The sequence below is a fragment of the Talpa europaea genome, assembly GCF_964194135.1.
Source record: "Talpa europaea genome assembly, chromosome: 10".
Classification (NCBI taxonomy): domain Eukaryota; kingdom Metazoa; phylum Chordata; class Mammalia; order Eulipotyphla; family Talpidae; genus Talpa; species Talpa europaea.
The window spans coordinates 50681156-50703777 of record NC_140077.1 but is presented as its reverse complement, the minus strand read 5'-3'; the positions used below and the strand labels follow the sequence as shown (position 1 = coordinate 50703777).

Here is a 22622-nt window from a genome sequence, read left to right as displayed (position 1 = left end):
CACCCTAGCAACTATGATCATCACCCCCATTTCATGAATGAAAAAAACTGAGGTACAGAATGTATTAACTAATTTGCAGGAGGTTTTACACACCATTAAGTGACAGAACCACTGTCTGAAGTGAATGTAAAACTGTGCTCTTATCTACCCACTAATCTCAGGCTCACTGTGCTCCAGAGTAGACCTGCTTATGGCTTTCCTAAGATTCAATCTGCTTTTCATCTAAGCTGAACTGGAATTAACAGTGAGATCTCAAAATCATAAAATATGACAATCTTCTCAAAGGCTTCCTTAGTTTTACTACAATTTACAGTTGAGAGTTAGAAGCTTCTATTTCTTTGAGCAAACTTCAACACACCTACCTGCCAGGTCGAGTGGGAACTGCAGCATACTCCAGGTCCATATGACAAGGATGGCATAGACTAAGACAGGACTATTCCTAGAATGCAGATCAAGCTTTAAATTAGTAATAAAAATTGAATTATATGTAGAAAATTGTTTCTTTTTTTCTCACACTTGATTATACCCTAATGAGCCAGTGAGAACTGCCATAATATCTTGGTTGTATAAGAAATCCATCAACAATCTATGTATGATTAAAGTGGAATAATGAAAAACAAGTAAAAAACAAAACATCTAAGACTTCAAACCCAAATTTCACATGTACCAACATCTGTGTGATTTATGGCAAAAGCTCTGAGTCCCGTTTTACTGTCTTTAGTTTTTCAAAATTATGGAAACATTATGGAAGAGAAAGACTAGGGAAAAAAAATAGGCAGGACCTATACATTCAGCACTGACTTCAAGAAATTTCAAGGAGAACAAATGAAATTATTCTATGATTGTAACTCTAATTTTTTAAAGGCTTATTTATTTATGCATACAAGATGTGGGGTACCCAGAGGCGTGGGGAGGGTGAGAGGATTCACCAGAGACAGAGTGGGGGACTGAACAGTCAGATTGAATGAAATACACTGCTGAGGGAGCAGAGGGCAAGTCAGGAGAGGTCTGCTGTGCCATGTGGGTAGCTCCCTGGCCAGGGATAGAACCCGTGCTGCAGAAGCTGCAAATATCTTCATAGGTTGCATCTTAACCCCTTATGCCACCAGGGAGGCCCTGTAAGACTAATTTTAAAGTTAGATGTAAGGCAAAGACTATGTGAGTTTCATTTACCACTGTATCTCTAGTGCTTGGAAGAGTAGCTGGAAAATATTAAACACTAGACGTATTTTGTGGAAGGAATTGTTGTATGTGCAAAAGAAGGGTCCATACATGACAAATCTACAGATGTCATTGTTCTAAGAGAATAGTCTTGGAAGACTAAAATCAGAAAGAGACGTGGTTACAAAATATGCAAAGTATATTAAAGAAATATTAAAGTCACTTTTTACAGCAAAAATGCAAAGGAAATTATTAATTTGAAGTTAGTAGTATAATAAAATATTTTGTTGCCAATTTCACTATAAAAAAATATTTTCAGATTGGAGATGGAGAGAAAAGCATCAGGGAAGAGTAATTGAAACCAACTCAAATGAGGTGATTGTAAGAGATGTTTTTAAATGTTGTGAGTGTTGAGGGCCTGAAAAATTAGATTTAAAACTCTGAAAGTATTCGTAAATGAGATTTCTAGGCCACCATTACCTGTTTTATCAGTTAATGGAAATAAAGCCAGCAGAGAAAAAAATGAAGTGTTAGCTTTTAAAATAAAGGAGAAATGCATCATAAACTACACAAGGCACATTTACTATTAATCCCCAGTCAGATCACTTAAGTAATTATTTTAAAGATTTCTGAGATCCCTTATTGAAGGCAATATTTACTAAACTCAGCAAAGTTTTCCAAAGAACAATTGCACTGAACTTAGATTATTTCCTTTTTTTTTAAGATAAAGTTAAGATTGCCATGCAGGTAATGATTTATAAATTAATATACATTTGAATGTAATCAAGCCTGCCATAGTGCTCTTTTTTTAAAAGATTTATTTATTTATGCATACAAGAACAGGGGTACAGGGCAGAGGTGTGGAGGGTGAGAGGATTCACCAGAGACAGAGGGGGGAGCAGAACTGGCAGATTGACTGAAATACACTGCTGAGGTGAGCAGTGGGCGAGTAAGGAGAGGTCTGCTGTGCCATGTGGGTTGCTCTCTGCCTGGGAATTGCACTTGTGCTGCAGTGGTTGCAGACAACTTCATAGGTTGTGTCTTCATAGGAGTCCTCTGCCATAGTGTTCTTATTAAAAAAAAAAAAATCAAGAAAGTTCTGGATTTGAGTACTGCTAGGTGGATTCCTAGTTATGTAAATTACTCCCCAAAGGGATGTCTAGTGGGTTGCTGCAGACTTTGCCTTTAACCCTGCTATACTTTGTATTTCATCAATGATTTGACTGCCAGAATTGATGGAAGACATGTATGACATGGAGCTTGGATGGGAAATCAGTACCTCGAAGATACCATCAGGATCCCAAAGGATCTTGACAGGATTTAAACTAGATGACCTAGAATAGGACAAAACAAGTAACATTTCACAGCAGCAGCCATAAAAATAAGCTCAAGGATTTTTCCTTGCTATTATCAAATTATGAATCTACAGTGTGACATGATTTATGATTTTCCAAAATCGAATACAATCACAGACTGCTGCACAAGAAGTATAAAGTGTAGAATCTTAAATGGAAATGACTCAGGAATGCAGTCTATAATTTCCCTTCTTTGTAATGTCAATGTCTATATATAGTACACTTTCAATGAGGTCCAGAATTTAAATATTTTACCTACAGTTTCTCAGTTCTTCTATGTGCCTGTCACTTTCCTGTTTAACACTTAATACCAACTGAACAAAATTGGTGTACTGTCATACCTATTTGCTCAGTGAGGAAACTAGGCTTACACTCTTCAAAAAACTAGAAGTGTTTAATATTAAAAAAAAGAAGTGTTTAGTATAATAGAAAGCTATTGTACTATACTATTTCCATGAATTAAATGGAAAGTTTTGGCACTGTTCTGTAATGGTTGCAATATATTTGAGATATTATGTGTTGTGCTTCATATTTTAGGAAGAAAATTTATGAAGTTTTTTAGCCAAAAATTTAGCCCCAAAACATTTTATCACTTGGGTGATAAAAACTCAGTCATGTTATATATGGGATAGTCCAAGAGAAAGAAAATAAGAAAAGAGTCCTTTAAAACTTTATTTCATACACTTTAAGAGTTTTCATGGGAAAAAGGAATTAAAATGATTTTTGTGACTTTACAGGTTCAATTCAAGTTTAAAGGATTTTATTTGCACCTTAGAAATCCAAATTTCATCAAAATAGAGGACAGTACCTTCTAATAAGTCAAAATTAAATGAATTGCCTCTGGAGTGAGTATATTCTCTAATAGTGAAAATTTTCAAAGTCCAGACAAAAATTATTGAGAAAACTTTAGAGAGGATTTTGCAACAGATGTAAAATAGATTTTTCAATAAATGGCCACTATGAAGCGTCTTTTAATCCCAAACTACTAAAATAATTCTACCAAATACTTATGTGCAATTTATCTGCAAGGCAGCAGCAGAGAGTAGTGGTAAAGCTTGAGCTCTTACACTAGGTTGCCAGAGTTCAAATATAGCTTCCACTCTTCTAGAGAGATAAAATACCAAATAGATAATTTACTAGCTATATAAATATGAGCTATGCTTTTTTCCATCATTAATATGAGAATGTGATGATAACAGTTATTGGATTTTACATATTAAATATATAAAACTCTTAGAACAACACAGGAATGTGGGAGCAGAGTTGAGAGGACAGGTCACTGAAACAATGAAGTTTACGAAAAACAAGTGTTTCAATTTGAGAGCAACACCTGAAAAGAAATTTGAAAACAAAAACCATGACACCATGACACAATTATTCAACCCCATTGTTGGGACATGAATCAAATTCAAAATTAGAGTTAAAAAAAGAGATTTATAAAGTGTTCAGATTAATTTGTAGATAGCAGTAGAAACTGATGGATTGAAATTGCCTGGGTTAGGACAGGATAGTGTGTTCTTTTACTCATCACTAACTCACCATTTGTTCCCCAATCTTTTCCTAACACATTGCCTGGCACATACCAGCTAATGTGTCAATGCTTAGTGAATGAATAAATATATTATTATTGTTCAAGGTTTTCTTTTTTGCTGGAAAATTTTTATTTTATTTATTAACATTTAATATTCAATACCTAATTGCAAACATTGATCTATGAAGTGCACCTTAGGGTCACTTGTGGTTGGGTCTACTCAACCGGCTATTAAGATAGCCAAGTTTGATATGTCTTGCAACTTTATTAACGTTCCCACAAAACATATCCCTCCTGAAAACCCATCTCCTACCCTGTGTCCCTGTCGTCTCCCCTGATATTTGTAGGTATGTGCTTCTTTCTATCTAGGTGTAGTTAGTTGTCTTTAAATTGCCGTGTTCGTACCACGGTTCCTTTATTTATTAGTTTTATGTACTGTCATCAATTCTTTTTCTTGTAACCCCATTATGGTGTGTCCTAAAGTATCTGAAAATCTGTATACCATGTGAAAGTATCAACCAAATTCAGAGTATTAATACTACAAAACTAAAACAAATATTTGAGAATAATACATCAACTTGAAAGGGATTCTCTTTAAAATTCTATGTCTGCTTAATAAGGTATAAAAATTAGTATAAATGAAGCAAAATGCTCATGTAAGGTAACCTATTGTTACAGAAATTCTTTGTGCCTTAATTTGACTATTAAGTTTACTCACTAAGCTAGTTTATTTTGCTCAGCTTTATGTTTCATTGTTCAAGGAACACAGCATAAAGTAAACCGTAGCATTAAAAGCCAGCCTCATTCCAATTTATTTTTATAGCTTAGTGCAAAACAACCCAAGCTGAAAGTACATTCAGGCACTGAGACTTAAATCCCTAATGGTAAGAAAGTAGTTCCATAAACAGATGTGATCATGGATTCTGAGTTTATTTGCTTGTGGCAAAAATAAAAGAACCAACTCAATAAGTTTTAATTTATAGGCTCTACACTAGAAAGCCTTTGGGCACTTAACTTGGACACAAAACTGACTGAAAATAAAATTTAGTAAAATAAAACTTAATCTGCCCCACTTGCCATTCACACCCAACTAGAGAGTCGAGCGATTTTTCCATGTTTCCTCCAGGTGCTTTCTTGGAATTGTAGCTGTGGTGTCCTCTAAAGGAGAATCTTGTTATTGGTTACATTCCTGGACAGTTGAGAATGTAAAAGGGGAACTAGGGATCATCATTTCACCTCCAGAAAATTTTCAAATAACCATGGTCCTGCCTAGCCTGTGATAATGCATGTGTGCAGAACTTTTCTGTTCTCACCCTTAAAATATTATTTTTGCTCTTTTTTTCTACCAGAAATTTTCTTTATATATCTGGATTTGTAACTGATTTGTATCTGATCAGCAGTAAATCCTATGATTCTACTATTGTAGACATGATATACTGAAAATTCTTACTTATGCAGAATATAAATAATAGAGCAGAGACAGCTGTGTGGATCTGACCTTGAAAAGGTCTTTACATCACAGCTTCTGCTTACCTCACATTTTGTTCTTCCAGAGTCTCACTTGTGAATTCCAGTATGTCAGCAGCTGTCCCCACAAACATAAGGAGAAGTTGAGAGAGTTGATCTCGAGTGATCCCACCTCCAATGGGTAGAAGCCATCTTCCAATTATTAGCATTAGCAGGAATGTCTGATGGAGTCCCAGAGTCCAAACTTTCTCACACACTGTAGATAAGTTATTTACAAACACTTTGGCCTGTTTAACAGAAATGTCATGCAGACACAAGAATTAGAATCTACCACCATAGAAAGAGATGCCTTCTTCACCATGGTTTTAATCAAGTTAGCTATTATGGAAGATCATATTCAGAAAATGCTTCCTTACTTACTAAAGAAAGCAAAATTCCTATTAGCTGAACAATCTGAGAAAAACTTAATATGGTTCTTAAAATGAGGCAGTCTTATAATTGGAAGTAATTTAAAACTTCCATTTGCCAGTTAGATTGTACTGGATGATATTTAAAAACTCAATTTTACAATGTTTTATAGATTACTTCTCATTTTATTTTATTCCATAACAAATTATACCATATTGCAAAAATTTTTAAATTCTATATTAAAGTCACAAAAAGTTGCTAATTTTTCTTCTAGATTTCAACTCTGAATTTACTTATCTAGCAATTTATCATGATATAAATCTTCCCATTTTTTATTCTTTAAAACACTACTATATCAAATGAGAAAAAAAATAATGTTTATCACCTAACCTCATTACCTAAACCTAAAGTAAAGAAACTAAATATAAAGTTACTATTTTTATTATGAATATTTTAACATGTTATTCAAAAATCCATAGACCATCAAATGAATTTTATTCAACCATTATTCCTGGACTCAGGAAACTTTATTTTATTCATGTATTCCAGATGACCTCTCTTGCTCACTTAATTTCTAAATAAGTTTTTTTTTTTAAGATTTATTTTTATTTATACAAGAACTGGGGTACAGGCCAGAGTAGCGGGAGGGTGAGAGAATTCACCAGAGACAGAGTGGAGAGCAGAACAGGCAGAGTGACTGAAACACATTGCTGAGGGGAGCAGCGGGATAGACAAGAGAGGTCTGCCACGCCATGTGGATGTCTCCCGGGCCAGGTGGGAATCGAACCGGCGCTGCAGAGGCTGCGGACAGTTTCATAGCACTGTGCTCAACCCGCTGTGCCACTGGGGTGGCCCTCTAAATAAGTTTTAAAGCATAATGTCGGATAGTGATTCTAACTAATTATATGAGTGACTTACCTATATTTGTGCAAAATCTATTTATCCTTTCTGCTCACTTGCTGATGTCAAGTGCAAAGGAAGATAAAAAAAACAAGGGAGGTTGCAGTCTGACTAAAACCATGCATGAAACATAACAACCTTTCATTTGCACACTACTTTATATTTCTTCTATGAGACTTCACATATATCTTACTTAATTTTAGCGAGAAGCATATTAGCAGAATAAATATTATTATTTACAACTATCAGATGCAAAACTTAATACAGTGATTTTCTCAAAGTGATATTAGCAAAACTATAACTGGAGCGCCCATTAGAACACCAGATAGTTATGTCAAATCTCATAGAATTAATAGTTTATTTTGTTGAAACGATGGTTTAGTGGTTGGTGCCTTGGTCTCAAGTCTCTCCCTGTATGATTTTCTAATAGACCACAGTTGTTTGCCAAATATCAGGCATGTGAAAAATAAAGAAGTGATTCTGTTTTGGCTGGAAAGCATCCCACTTTTATTACTATAAACACCTAAAAAATAAATAGGGCAGCTCCCAATCTTTCACTTATACCATTCGTTCACAAGCAAATGCATCACTCTTTGTGCATATTTTGTCTAATTTAAGTGTTAAAGGTCTCATAATGTTGCAAATTACATCTATTAAAATACATGAGGTATAGATGCCTATTTATGTATGTTAAATGTTTACTAAATATAAAAATATGATTATTTTTTGAATTACTGAGCCAAATAAAGAATTGGAAAATCACTTTAGGAAAGAAAGAGCTGAAAAGTATGGAACATGTTATCCTCAGGAAGTGAAAGGTGAGTTGCTAGATCCTTTTATATACAATGGGAAAAGCTCTCACCGTTTCAATGAGATCATCAGCTCCATTGGTTTTTTCACTTGACATCAGTGTTTGATTGAAATCTTCTTTGCTGCTGGTATTCTGTATCATTTCTTCAGATTGACTACTGCAATACTAAAAATTTTTTAAAAGGCAATAAATCAAAAAAATATATTCCATGATAAGTAGACTTTAAGATAATTTCGTTGTATCTAAGACACTGAGTAGATGTGTGGAATTTAGACTGTATGCATAAACATTTCCAAAAATCAGATTACACAGGCTTGAGATATAAAACCACTTTCTATTAATAAGAGTGTCACCTATATATCTTATTTTTTCCACAATTTTATGAGGCTGTAGACATTCTTAGTTCATTGTGGTAAAATGAAGAATTTATGGATTGATCATTGGGATTCCTTTCCTGAACCCTGAAATAACTGCAAAACAAGCCAGCAATTAATGACAACACTAAAACTTGTGTGATCCTGCTCAAAGCATTCATTCTAAGATTTGTTTCTTGCCCAGAGCCTCTTTATCTAAAATATTATTTTGTTTAAATAATTCAGTTACTTCGATCTTGCCTGATAAGCACTGTGGCAACCAAGAAATAATTAACATTTTTATCCATTAAAATAAGTCTTTTAGTGTCAATTTAGAAAACTCTACACTAGAACTAAAATAAATAATATTTTCTCCTTTTTGCTCCTTCATTTTTGCATATAAATTTCTGCAAGTGAAGTGTGTATGATTTTTATCCAGCCAGATGCTGGGAATATGTGATAGAGAAAAAGAAGGGGAAAAAATATTTGAAAGAAAAGGGGTGGTACTTGAAAATGTAACTGTAGCTAGTAAGAATTTTATAAATGGGTAAAAATAAATAGATAAGATTGAAGATTTTTTTTAACATCTGCAGTGCTAACATGCTTTTGAAACACCCGCACACACCACCATCACCACAAACAGCAACACCACGCATCCAAGATCACACATTTGGATTTGGAGAGAATTTTTTTTTAATGATAAACTTGTAAGAAGTGTATTTTTTCTTAATTATGCTGGGTGCTTCATCTATCATTGTATGAGCTACTTGTAAAAGTAGAGAAGAACATCTGTCAAGAAGCTATTTTTTTTTTCTATCCTCCAAAACAACTAGTGTTATGGGTGAAATGACAAGAATAATTAAGAAAAATGGCAATGTGCCATATCACTAAAAGCAAAAATGCAGTTGTTCGTACACTTTGTTTTTGTATAGTTAAGATTCAAAAAAAAAGATAATGAAGATAAGAAATTAAATCTCTCAATCAAGATACAAATTCTCACTGTAGATAGTTTTGTTAATCTATCTAAGAATCGAATGGCAAATAGGAAACAAATGTGACCACTTTGTAGGCATGAAAGCAGATTATACATAGAAAGTAGTGACCTTGATGTGATTTTTATATCCTTATCTCTAAAAATCCATACAAATATTTTATTACAAAAAGTTATCTGTACTGCAGTATATCTTGGTAGCAGATTGCTTTGTAGTCCATATTATGATATCGAGACCTGAATCCCTCTCCACTCTTGTAATCTCATTTGTTATAAATGGATGAGACTTTCCATTAAGTAGCAGCTACAATAAGAAACTGATTTGACTTCTGTGACCTAACCTGACTTGTATTTTTTTTAATAGTAATATTGTTTACATTCAGCATTTTATAGGTGAGTTCACATTGATTTACCTGGATGCCAACAAGTCACTTTTTCATGGACTATATCTTTATTTTTTTATTTTTTTAAGGTATATTTTAAAGATTTATTTTATTTATTTATTTATTTATTTATACAAGCACTGGGTACAGTCAGAAGAGCAGGAGGGTGAGAGAATTCACCAGAGCCAGAGCGGGGAGCAGAGCAGGCAGAAGGACCGAAGTACACTGCTGAGGGGAGCAGCGGGCGGCAGGAGAGGTCTGCGCGCCATGTGGGACCCTCCTCCGGTGGCTGGGGAGCAGCCAGGGATCGAACCGGCACTACAGAGGCTGCAGGCAGCTTCGTAAGCTAGCGCTCAACCGCTGCGCCGCCGGGGAGGCCCTGGACTATATCTTTAAAATGCTTATTAGGTTAAAAAAAAAAAATTAATACTTCAGGTCAAACCAGACTGTGACACCATCAACATCACAGTTTCCATTGCTTTAGCTGTGCCACTACATAAATAGACCCAACTAAGAGTTAAGGTAATAATCCTTGTCATAACTATTCGGTTTCCATCCATGAAGATCCTGTCAGATTCAGGCATAGAGGTAGAGAATTCATCATCTAGGACAAATGTCTTTATGAAGTAGGTGAAGATGTTTTCCTAATGTTAAGTCACAGGTTAGGACATTTAGAATGTTGAGTAAATGGAAAATGTGGAAGGAAATTAGATTATTCTTTTCTGTCATGAAAAATTCAGACTATTTTGATGCAAACTGCTCTCCTACATTTAATTGAGAAAAGCAATGTGGTTTACGGTACTAGGGGTCAAGATCTAGGATCTTAGATCCAGAACTGCTGTTGATTAACTCTGTGGCCTTGGGAAAAAATTACTCAACCTTTCTGAAACTTCTATAAAACAGAAATAAATATATAATGTCTAACTTATGAAATTGCTGGGTCCATGAGAAAAATCTGTCTGAAAATGCTTTGATATCAAGAAATTCTTTGAAAAAAAAGTGATGATTATCATAATCAAAATTTCTTAAATGATGGAACTAAGAAAATGACCAAACTTCCTTTTGTTCTGTCATTTATTTCCTTAAATTCAATTCCAATACTTCATCTCTCTCTCTTTTTTTTTTTTTTTTACTTCCATCTCTGCCCACCCTGTCCAATTCAATCCTGGGCATTCATTTTAATTCTCAGTGTCAAAATGAGTCAAATCCATTATGACTAAAGGTCCAATTTCTTTTGTAGTATGAAAATTAAGAGGTACTGCCCAGGGCTCAAAACATCTTTTTTTATTAAAAAGAGAGTGTTTGGTTACATGCTACTTTTGTAATGGGATTTGACCTGTGTATCAATTAAGTGTGCAATGCATTTATATTATAAAAGCTTTTGGGGAAATGAATTGTTATTGTGGATGATAGCCATGCCATGGAATTGGATGTGAAGGAAAAAAAAATAAGAATTTGAATCACCAGAGCTTATTGCCATACCCTTGAAAGTAGTAAGTAGGAAGGAAATTGAAGCAGTCCCAAATTCTTTATGGTACAGTTTTTTAAAAGCTATAACTTGAACTAACCAATTTACTGCTACAAAACGAAACAAAAAAGCTTTTGCTATAGACATAGATATCTGTAACTTTAATATTTTTAAACGGAGATTTAAGGACAAATATTCTCTTCATGTCCCTGCGTTATTGGTTTGCGCTGTACAATTCTTCAAAAATAGTATACAGATCTAAATTCTCCCTGTGTGAATTTGGAGCAAGGATTTTCCAGATAAGGCTTGAATATCTGAAATAGCTTTAGGAGGCTTAACTTTTTGCTATCAAATGACCAACTGTAGCAAAGACATCTGTATAGGGACAAATTCTCACAAATCTTGCCTAAGGCATTTTGATCAATGAAGGTATTAAAATTTGTATCATATCATAGCCACAGCTCATTAGTAACATAATCCTATAACCTAAACCCTAAAGATACGAAGTCCAGGCTGGAGTCTAATGAACTGTATTAACTGGCTTCCCCATTTAGTAACAATAAATAACTGAGTCTAGCCTAGAGCCTGCTCCCTAGGATTACCCATGTAAGAAGCATCTCATTTAAAAATTTGTACCTTTCTCTAGATAAAGAATTCTTATTGGAAGCCATTGTTTATTTTCTAGGTAATACCCTAATTCATATAACCTTCCATTCCCACTAGTGGATCCCATGACTCCTCTCCTTTACACTTAATTGGGGCTTTAAAGTACAATTTTTTTTTAAAGATAAATCTTTTTTTTTAAGATTCATTTATTTATTTATACAAGCACTGGGTACAGTCAGAAGCGCGGGAGGGTGAGAGAATTCACCAGAGCAGAGAGCAGAACAGGCAGATTGACAAAATACACTGCTGAGGGGAGCAGCGGGCGGCAGGAGAGGTCTGCGCGCCATGTGGGACCCTCCTCCGGTGGCCGGGGAGCAGCCGCCGAGGATCGAACCGGCACTGCAGAGGCTGAGGGCAGCTTCGCAACCCAGCGCTCAACCGCTGCGCCACCGGGGAGGCCCTAAAGTACAATTCGTATTTCACTAAAAAAGATAGTGGAAACCTCAAAAGTGGACCTTCTATAATCTGCAAAGTCTGTATTTTAAAACAGTCCATTTCAAATAACCCCCACCAAAGTTTGCTTGTATTTACATACCAAAGAACAGATGTGGGCCTATCTTCATTGTTTTTTGCTGTTCCTAAAAATGTCACTTTACAGGATGCTAGATGATCGTGCCCTGACTATTCGTAGCACAATGTAGATATTTATTGAGGCTATGAAGGTTAAAAACAAATTTTTATGTTTCCATTGTGAAAGTGGGGTCTTAGGAACAAGTTCTCTAACACAAATTGCTAACTGACTATGTAATCTTAAGTCTTAAATGAATGTAACATTTTTATTGGTTTTAACAGATCATGGACTGACTTTCTTTCACTGATGTCCTCTTATTTATTCAACTCTTGAAAAACCCAGTTCATTAGGAAAGTGCATCTCTGATCAAAATCATATTATACTATGGAAGTTGTTTATTACTGAATATTCCACATTCATACTTTCTGAAAGGAAGTACCTGGGTCTCATGGTGCATTTCAAGAAGCCATAGTGATGGAACAATGCTAATCAGATATAAAAATATGGCTGGTGAAAACCTGTGAAAAAAGGAAAAAAAAGGATAGTTCGTACAAAATTTTTTACAAAGAAAATAAAGCAAATGCATATATTTTGACCACACTGAGTCAAACTTTTTTATCTGAAGTGTTTATTTTAATGGAGAAAAAAGCATTATGTGATTTCTGCCATATGGATTATAGAGAAATAAAGTAACTGTAAAAGGCACTAGCAGCTGTCATTCTCACTGAATTTCTAATCCAATTAATAGAAGTTAATTTTAATATGGTTTACTAGGACACTGCCAATTAGTTTCAGACACAAACTGGGTATTTTGTTATATAATATGTTTTATAAAAAGCAAATACAGCAATAGGAAATCTCAGATTTTTCTACATTGTGATTATAAGAAGTTTGGATGTAATTTTAACATTAACTTGGAATTCTGAGAGCTCAAATAATATCCTGCTAGAACATAAGAATCAGATGAAAATGAGTGGGCATGAGAAAAATGACTGGGCTCTGTGTATGTATAGCCACTCAAACTGTAGAACAAACAAACTGTAAAACAAACAATAACAGATGAAGGGTTTGGGTTTTTGTAGTACTAGGATGGTCACAGGGCTGGCTCTTTATGATTTGAGCAGACCAGTTAAAGGAGGAGTCCTGGAACCCTCAGTGGCTTTCTTGGGCTTTTATTGAGCTTTTACATGTAGTGCAGCAACCAGGTACACAGCAGGCAGGGGTGCCAGGGGGTGCTGGGAGGCCTCCAGTCCCCACTACCCCCCCAGCAGGTCTTCACTCTGGGCTTCTCTGCATTCTCTTCTCCTGCCTCTTGTGCTTCTGCTTCTGCTTCTTTTGGCAACTATCTCAATACTGAGCCATGGCCCACAGAAGTAAACAACACAGTTTACAACAATGTAACTACTGCAGGCTCCCCATCAGGCGGGGCAATCCTAATGGTGGGAGGGCAGAAAAGCCTGAAAACCTTTTACCCTAAAGTTTTTTTAAGGCTGTCTGTATTCATTGTTTTAGGGCTCAAAATTTAGAGGATAATCCAAAGAGTGGACACTTTTAGTAAGACCCACAAGTTCAAATGCTAGTCTGGCCATTGACTCCTATTTTCTTTTTTTTTTTTTTTTATTTTTTTTTTATTTTTTTTTTTAAATAAATTTTATTGTTATATTCCCCATACAATTGCAGCCCCCCCATTCTGACCCCAATCCCTCCGCTCCCGCCCCCCTAAAAGTGTCTCTGGTTCATAGTTTTTTGTTGATTTTGATTTTCACTATCTTATAGTTATTCATTTTCCTGGTCCCTTATTTAAGTTTTCTAGATTCCTGCTATGAGTGAGACCATCCGGTATTTTTCTTTTTCTTTTTGGCTTATTTCGCTGAGCATGATCCCTTCCAGCGCCATCCATGTTGCTGCAAATTGCATGTGTTTATCTTTTTTGAATGCTGAGTAATATTCCATGGTATATATGTACCACATCTTCTTGATCCAGTCATCTATTTTTGGGCATTTGGGTTGTTTCCAAAGCTTAGCTATTGTAAACAGTGCTGCTATAAACATAGGGGTGCAGGTGTTCTTTGGAATTGATGTTTCTGTGTCCTTTGGGTAAATACCTAGGAGTGGGATTGCTGGATCATATGGAAGCTCTATGTTTAGTAGGTCCAGAAATCTCCACACAGCTTTCCACAGTGGTTGGACCAGTTTGCACTCCCACCAACAGTGCAGAAGAGTTCCTTTTTCTCCACACCCTCGCCAACATTTGTTGTTGCTAGTTTTTTTAATATGTGCCATTCTCACTGGTGTAAGATGGTATCTCATGGTAGTTTTGATTTGCATTTCCCTGATGACAAGTGATGTTGAACATTTTTTCATATGCCTGTTGGCCATTTGCATTTCCTCTTCAGAGAAGTTTCTTTTAAGCTCTTCTGCCCATTTTTTGACTGGATTATTTTCTTTGTTGTTGTTGAGTCTCATCAGCTCTTTGCAGATTTTTGTGATCAGTCCTTTATCATTAGTGTTGGGTGCAAAAATGTTCTCCCAGTTGGTGGGGTTTCTCTTTGTTTTTGTTATTGTCTCTTTTGCTGTGCAAAAGCTCTTTAATTTGATGTAGTCCCAGCTGTTTATCTTTGCCTTCACTATCACTGCTTTGGGTGATGTGTCTGTAAAGATGTCTTTGATGTGCAAGTCACGTAGTGTTTCGCCTATATTTCCTTCTATATATTTTATGGTTTCAGGTCTTATGTCTAGTTCTTTAATCCATTTTGAGTTGATTTTTGTGTATGGTGTGAGGTGGTGGTCAAGCTTCATTCTTTTGCATGTAGCGACCCAGTTTTCCCAGCACCATTTATTGAACAAACTTTCTTTGCTCCAATGCATATTCTTTGCTCCTTTGTCAAAGATTAGTTGACCATAAATCTGTGGGTTTATTTCTGGATTTTCTATTCGATTCCATTGGTCTGTATGTCTGTTCTTGTTCCAATACCATGCAGTTTTGATGATTATGGCTTTGTAGTATAGTTTGAAGTCTGGGAGTCTGATGCCTCCATTCCCTTCTTTTTTTTTCAGGAGAGCTTTGGCTATTCGGGGTTTTTTGTGATTCCATATGAATTTCATCAATAATTGTTCTATTTCTTTGAAGAATGACATTGAAATTTTGATTGGAATAGCATTGAATCTGTATATTGCTTTTGGAAGGATGGCCATTTTAATAATGTTTATTCTTCCAATCCATGAGCAGGGGATGTCTCTCCATTTCTTTGTGTCTTCTTCTATTTCTTTTAACAGTGTTTTATAGTTTTCTTTGTATAGGTCCTTTACCTCTTTTGTTAGATTTATTCCCAAATATTTGATTTTTTTTGTTTCAATAACAAAAGGGATGGTCTTTTTGATTTCTTCTTCTTCAGATTTATTGTTTGTGTATAGGAAGGCTACTGACTTTTGCGTGTTGATTTTGTATCCTGCCACTTTACTGAACTGATTGATGAGTTGAATTAGCTTTTCTGTGGAGTTTTTGGGGTTCTCTATATATAATATCATATCGTCTGCAAATAGTGATAGTTTGACTTCTTCTTTTCCTATTTGGATTCCTTGGATGTCTTTCTCTTGTCTTATTGCCCTGGCTAGGACTTCCAGTATTATATTGAAAAGCAATGGTGAGAGTGGACATCCTTGTCTTGTTCCAGATCTTAATGGAATTGCTTTCAGCTTTTCACCATTGAGAATGATACTGGCTGTTGGCTTGTCATAGATGGCCTTTATGATGTTGAGGTATGTTCCTTGTATCCCAAGAATTTCAAGGGCTTTTATCATGAATGGGTGTTGCACTTTGTCGAAAGCTTTCTCAGCATCTATTGATATTATCATATGGTTTTTATATTTCTTTTTGTTGATGTGTTGGATAACGTTGATTGATTTTCGGATGTTAAACCATCCTTGTGCCCCTGGAATGAATCCAACTTGGTCGTGGTGAATTATCTTATGGATACATTGTTGGATTCTGATAGCTAAAATTTTATTGAGGATTTTTGCATCAGTGTTCATTAGGGAGATTGGCCTGTAGTTTTCCTTTTTTGTGTTGTCCTTGTTCGGTTTTGGTATTAGTGTAATGTTGGCTTCATAAAACGTGTTTGGTATTGTCCCTTCCTTCTCAATTTTTTGGAAGAGTTTGTGAAGGATAGGCACTAATTCGTCTCTGAATGTTTGGTAGAATTCATTTGTAAATCCATCAGGTCCTGGGCTTTTGTTTTTGGGGAGGTTTTTTATTACCATTTCAATTTCGCTAATTGTAATTGGTCTGTTTAGGTGTTCTATTTCTTCTTTATCTAGCTTTGGGTGATTGTAGAGTTGTAGGAATTTGTCCATCTCCTCTAGATTGTTGAACTTGTTTCCATATAACTGTTCATAGTAGTTACTGATTATTCTTTTGATTTCTGCTGTGTCCGTTGTGATTTCTCCTCTTTCATTGATGATCCTGTTTATTTGTGCTTTCTCCCTTTTTTCCTTTGTGAGCCTGGCTAGGGGTTTGTCTATTTTATTGATTTTTTCAAAGAACCAGCTCTTGGTTTCATTGATCTTTTGGATTGTTTTTTTAGTTTCAATTTCATTTATTTCTGCTTTGGTTTTTATTATTTCTTTTCTTCTACTGGTTTTGGGGTTTTTTTGTTGTTCTTTTTCTAGATCTTTGAGCTTCGAGATTAGGTTGTTTCTTTGCGTTCTTTCTTGTTTCTTGATGTGAGCTTCTATTGCTATATATTTTCCTCTTATTACTGCTTTTGCTGCATCCCATACATTTAGGATATTGGTGTCCTCCTTGTCATTCAATTCAAAAAATTTTTTAATTTCTTCTTTGATCTCCTCATTAGTCCAATGGTCTTCCAGTAGTGTGGTTTTTAATCTCCATGAGGTAGGAAAGTTCCTTGCCTTCTTTTTATGGTTTATTTCTAGTTTGATGCCTTCATGGTCAGAAAAGATGGTTGATATGATTTCAATCTTGGTGTATCTGTTGATGTTTGTCTTGTGCCCCAGTATGTGATCGATCCTGGAGAATGATCCGTGTGCGCTTGAGAAAAATGTGTACTCCGTTTTTTTGGGGTTTAGTGTTCTATAGATGTCTGTTAAGCCCAATTGCTCTAGGTCCTTATTTAGAGCTTTAGTTTCTTTACTTATTTTTTGTCTTGTTGATCTATCCATTGTTGATAGTGGTGTGTTGAAGTCTCCCACTACGTATGTGTTTTCTCTGATGTCTGTTTTCAGAGAGGACAACAGTTGTCTGATATATTTTGGTGCTCCTTCGTTTGGTGAGTATATGTTAATGAGTGTTATTTCTTCTTGAAGTATTGTCCCCTTGATCATAATGTAGTGACCCTTGGGGTCTCTTTTTATCTTTTTGAGTTTGAAATCTGTTTTATCTGATATAAGTATAGCTGTTCCTGCTTTCTTTTTTGGTCCATTTGCTTGTAGGATTGTTTTCCATCCTTTAACTTTGAGCCTATTTTTATCTTTTGTAGCTAAATGTGTTTCCTGGAGACAGCAAAAGGTTGGGTTTTGTTTCTTAATCCAGGCTGCAACTCTGTGTCTTTTTATTGAAGAGTTTAGTCCATTTACATTCAGAGTTATTATTGATATGTTAACATCTGTATTTGCCATTGTGTTTGTCTTTCCTTTGATTTTATTTATTTATTCTTTTAATAACTTTTTTTTTTTGGCCTTCTTTCATTGTTATTCGTCCCTCTGAGGTTCTGGCTTTAGGACTCCTTGTAGTATTTTTTGGAGTGGGGGTTTAGTTGCAATGAAATTCCGGAGTTTCTGTTTGTCTGGAAAGGTCCATATTCTTTCTTCAAAGAGGAAGGAGAGCTTTGCGGGATAGAGTATTCTTGGTTGGCATCTGTTTTCTTGGAGTCTGTTGACTATGTCCCTCCACTCTCTCCTTGCCCGTAGTGTTTCTTCGGAGAAGTCTGATGTCAGCCTGATTGGTTTTCCTTTGAATGTTATCTGTTTCTTCCCTCTTGCCAGCTTCATTATTTTTTCCTTGTCCTGGATTCTTGGGAGCTTTACTATTATGTGTCTTGCTGTATTTTTCCTTTCGTCGTGGAAGTTTGGTGTTCTTCTTGCTTCTTGTATATCAATTTTCAGCTCCTTCTTCACATTTGGGAAGTTCTCTTCAATTATCTCTTTGAATATTTTCTCTGTTCCTACATCTCTCTCCTCTCCTTCTGGTATTCCTATAACTCTTATATTTCCTTTCCTCATGGAGTCAGATAGTTCCCGAAGTCTTTCTTCGTTCTTTTTCCTTCGTACTTCTCTTTCCTTTTCTGTTTTGGTTCTTTTTATTTCTATGTCTTCAAGATTACTTATTCGTTCTTCCATTTCATCTATTCTGCTTTCATTGCTTTTCCCAGAATTCTTTAGTTCTTCCATTAATTCTTTGATCTCCTGCATTTCTTTTACTTCCCTCTTTAGGGACTCAATTTCTTTCTTCTGACCATTGTTTTCCCTCTCTAGGGACTCAATTGCATTCTTCTGATCGTTGATTATTTTTCCCTTATCATTGTTTTCCTTTATGACTTCTGTTAGTTTTTTAATCACGGCAATTTTAAATTCTCTTTCTGGAAGGCTCAGAAATTCTTCCAAGTTATTGTCTTTGCAATCTGGGGGCTGGCTTTCTTTTTGTGGTGTGCTTTTTCTCTGGAGAGTTGCTAGGTTGCGTGTGGTTCTTCTCTTCCCTACTGTCTGTTTTCTAATTTGCCGTATGCGTTGGGACACTGTGTAGTTGGGACTGGCCGGCATCTTGGGTGGGCTTCTCTGTTCCCCTCTGGTTCTTCCAGGAGTCATCTGTCAGTTTCAAGCAGTCTTTACTGGAGAAAGGTCCCTGTTCTAAAATGCCGATGTAGGGACACACTCCCCTGTGCGCCTGGTCTGCCCCGGCGGTGGGTTCCTGCTCCCCTCTGGGCTTGGACTGCAGGCCAGAGGGGGTCTGGCGTGGGCGAACTTCCCCCGCTCACCTCTGGCTCCTGAGGAAGCCTTCTGCAGGTAGTCTTTACTGAAGAAATGTCCCTGTTCTAAAATGGTGATGTGGGACACACTCCCTGCGTGTCTGGTCTCAGGCACACTCTTCTGCGCACCTGGTCTGCCCCGGCTGTGGGTGCTCGCTCTCCCTGTGGGCTCAGACTACTTGTTCGGAAGGTGCCCGGTGTGGGCAAACTCCCCAGCTGGCCACTAGCTCCTTCAGGAGCCTCTGCTGGCTTCAAGTCGCTAGGTGGTGCCAGAGATCTCTCCTAGAGCCCTTGGGGAGCTGATTTTCCACTCCGTGGGACAGGGAGCAGAGCGGGGATGGTAGGGTACACCTCAACGGCTTTGGGGTGCTGTGTCTGCCTTGTGCCCCACCGTCGTGGGGAACCCACGCCCCTAATTTCGTGCCCCGGGTCTCTGTTCCAAAGCCCTCAGTTCCAGGACGCGGGCTGTAGCCCAGATCAGTGGGGCGGGAATGGCGCCTTTTGAATCCTGCTCCCCTGCCTGGGCGCCTTGTTCCTGCTCACTCAGGATGGGCCTCCGCCGTCTCCCCCTAATTTCGTGCCCGGGTCTCAGTTCCAAAGCCCTCAGTTCCAGGATGCGGGCTGTAGCCCAGATCAGTGGCGCGGGAATGGCGCCTTTTGAGTCCAGCTCCCTTGCCTGGGCGCCTTGTTCCTGCTCACTCAGGGAGGGCCTCCGCAGTCTTCCCCTAATTTCGTGCCCCGGGTCTCAGTTCCAAAGCCCTCAGTTCCAGGACGCAGGCTGTAGCCCAGATCAGTGGCGCGGGAATGGCGCCTTTTGAATCCAGCTCCCTTGCCTGGGCGCCTTGTTCCTGCTCACTCAGGGAGGGCCTCCGCAGTCTCCCCCTAATTTCGTGCCCCGGGTCTCAGTTCCAAAGCCCTCAGTTCCAGGACGCGGGCTGTAGCCCAGATCAGTGGCGCGGGAATGGCGCCTTTTGAATCCCGCTCCCCTGCCTGGGCGCCTTGTTCCTGCTCACTCAGGGAGGGCCTCCGCAGTCTCCCCCTAATTTCGTGCCCCGGGTCTCAGTTCCAAAGCCCTCAGTTCCAGGACGCGGGCTGTAGCCCAGATCAGTGGCGCGGGAATGGCGCCTTTTGAATCCAGCTCCCTTGCCTGGGCGCCTTGTTCCTGCTCACTCAGGGAGGGCCTCCGCAGTCTCTCCCTAATTTCGTGCCCCGGGTCTCAGTTCCAAAGCCCTCAGTTCCAGGACGCGGGCTGTAGCCCAGATCAGTGGCGCGGGAATGGCGCCTTTTGAATCCCGCTCCCCTGCCTGGGCGCCTTGTTCCTGCTCACTCAGGGAGTGCCTCCGCCGTCTCCCTGCAAGCCTAGGTCGCAGGCGCGGGGACCTGGGCAGCTGCGATCCGGTCCGGATCCGCGCTGCTTTCTGCAAGCAACCTTACCGGGCGGCCGGGGCTGTGTGCTGGTGCTGGTCTCCTCCTGGGGGGCGTGGCTCTCTTTAATGGCGCCTGGAGCTCACCTCCGCGGCGGATCCTGCAGGGTTCGCCTCTCCCGTTCACGGGGTGTGGTGGCTGCAATAGTTCCTTTCCACTCACAGTCCCACTTGCTGCGTCCGTTTTTCTTGTTGGCCGTTTTGGTTTGTTGTTTCCCTCCTTTCTGCCGGTCGGAGAGTGCCGCCTCTGTGGGCGGGGGAGGGGAGCAGGGTTCTGCGCTTCCCTCCCTTCTCGTCCTCTTTTATGGCAACTTTCTTCTTCGGGCAGTTTGCTGGAGTCGTCCGTTTATCTTCCGTGTCCCAGTTCTCACTGGGACCTGCCGCTTTTCCTCCCTATTAACTTTTTTTAATGGGAGATCTTACTCGCAGCGTCTCCTCGCCGCCATGTTGCTCCGCCCCTTCCATTGACTCCTATTTTCTTCCTAATCTATAAAATGGGGACAGTGTTTGTATTGGTCACTTTGGGCTGACATAACAGGTTATCATTGGGTGGCTTAAACAACAGAAATTTATTTTCTCACAATTCTGAAGCCAAGTCCAAGATCAGAATTACAGTAAGATTGGGGTTGGGGCCTCTCTGGTGGTGCAGCGGTTGAGCGCTGGGCTGCGAAGCTGCCCGCAGCCCCTGCAGCGCCGGTTCAATCCCAGGCTGCCAGCGAGGGTCCCACATGGCGCGCAGACCTCTCCTGCAGCCCGCTGCTCCCCTCAGCAATGTATTTTCCTCAGTCTGCCTTTTCTGTTCCCTGCTCTGGCTCTATGAATTCTCTCACTCTCCAGAGCTTCTGACTCTACCCAGTGCTTGTGTAAATAAATAATCTTAAAAAAAAAAAAAATTGGGGTTGGGTAAGGAATGTCTTTCTGGCTTGTAGACTGCCCCTTCTCTCTGTAGCCCTTACATGACCTTTCCTTAAGGTCCTCTTCATTAAGGTCACCGATTGTACAATACTTGTACAAAATGTACAAATAAAAAATTGTATGGGGATTATAACTATGATTAAAATGCATACATTGTGCAAAAATGAAAAATGATGTAAAAAATATATAAAATAAAAAAATTAAAATAAAAACAAAAATAAATAAAATGTTAAACATGAAAAAAGTGTGCTTTAGATTAGGGTATCACTGTTATGACCTCAATTACACTTAATAGCTTCCTAAATGTTCTATCACTGGTGGTTTAGTACTTAAACATATCAATTTGGGAGGAACACAGTTTCGTGTACAGAATTCTCCTTGATCTTAAAGTTTGGGAATACTTCTCTTGGCTTTGAGACTCTGCCCTCCCGACCCATTGGGGAGGTAATGCCACCCTTAAGGCTCTGGTGAGGGACTCTTATCCCTGAGGCTCTGTCAGGCTAGATCCTGACATAAAAGCTCTGTAGCCAATTCTGTCTCTGTGGCTGTGCAAGTCATACCTGCCCATTGAAACCAAGGCAGTGGACCCATATCTGAATCACCTGCGGGAGCATTTTCCCCTCTTTTTGAAGAATAGTGAACATTCTCAGCTACCCCATACAAGAAGTCCTAAATAACATTCATTTATTTTGTCCATTTCCATCCCCATCAGTTCAAATCACAGTGTTCTTAATTGTAGAATCCCATTAAGTTCTTTACTGAGTGCAGCCACAGGCTTGGTGTTCTCTTCAGCACATGCTTTCTCATTTTCTGCAATGTAGATTGACTGAGAATTGAACAAATCTTCACATTCTTTTTGTTTGACAATACCTTCTTCAGTTCACCTTTCTCCTTTTGAACTTTACTATAAGCTATTAGGAGGAACCAAGTTCTCCCTCAACACTTTGAAATTCCCTCAGCTAAATATCCAGTTTCATTACTTGCAAGTTCTACCTTCCATAAACATTAGAATAGAAAGCGGCAATTTCTTTGCCACTTTATAGCAAGGGTTGCCTTTCTTCCAGTTTGCAATAGCATGTCCCTCACTTCTGCCTGATACAATACCAGAATCACCCTTAACATCCATATTTCCAGCATGAACTCCAATACTCTTCCAGCCTCTATCCATCACCCAGTTCCAACGCTGCTTCCTCATTTTTAGGTATATATTTTAACAGTATCTCACTTCTCAACACTAAGATCTGTTTTAGTTTGTTTGGTCTGTCATAACAAAGTACCCCCGACTGGGTGGCTTA

The 22622-nt window shown here is 38.3% G+C and overlaps 1 protein-coding gene across 1 annotated transcript in view; it reads right to left on the bottom strand.

The window, feature by feature from the left end:
* TMEM26 (transmembrane protein 26) overlaps positions 1–22622 on the bottom strand; it is a gene marked incomplete at its 3' end in the record, with an annotated part of 43198 nt that overhangs the window by 2986 nt on the left and 17590 nt on the right. The window contains exons 2-5 of the mRNA XM_084245806.1: positions 12445–12523; positions 7685–7798; positions 5581–5801; positions 363–439 (exon numbers count right to left, since the gene is read on the bottom strand). Of these exons, the coding sequence (XP_084101932.1) occupies positions 363–439; positions 5581–5801; positions 7685–7798; positions 12445–12523 (491 nt within the window). The remainder of the gene's footprint in view (positions 1–362; positions 440–5580; positions 5802–7684; positions 7799–12444; positions 12524–22622) is intronic.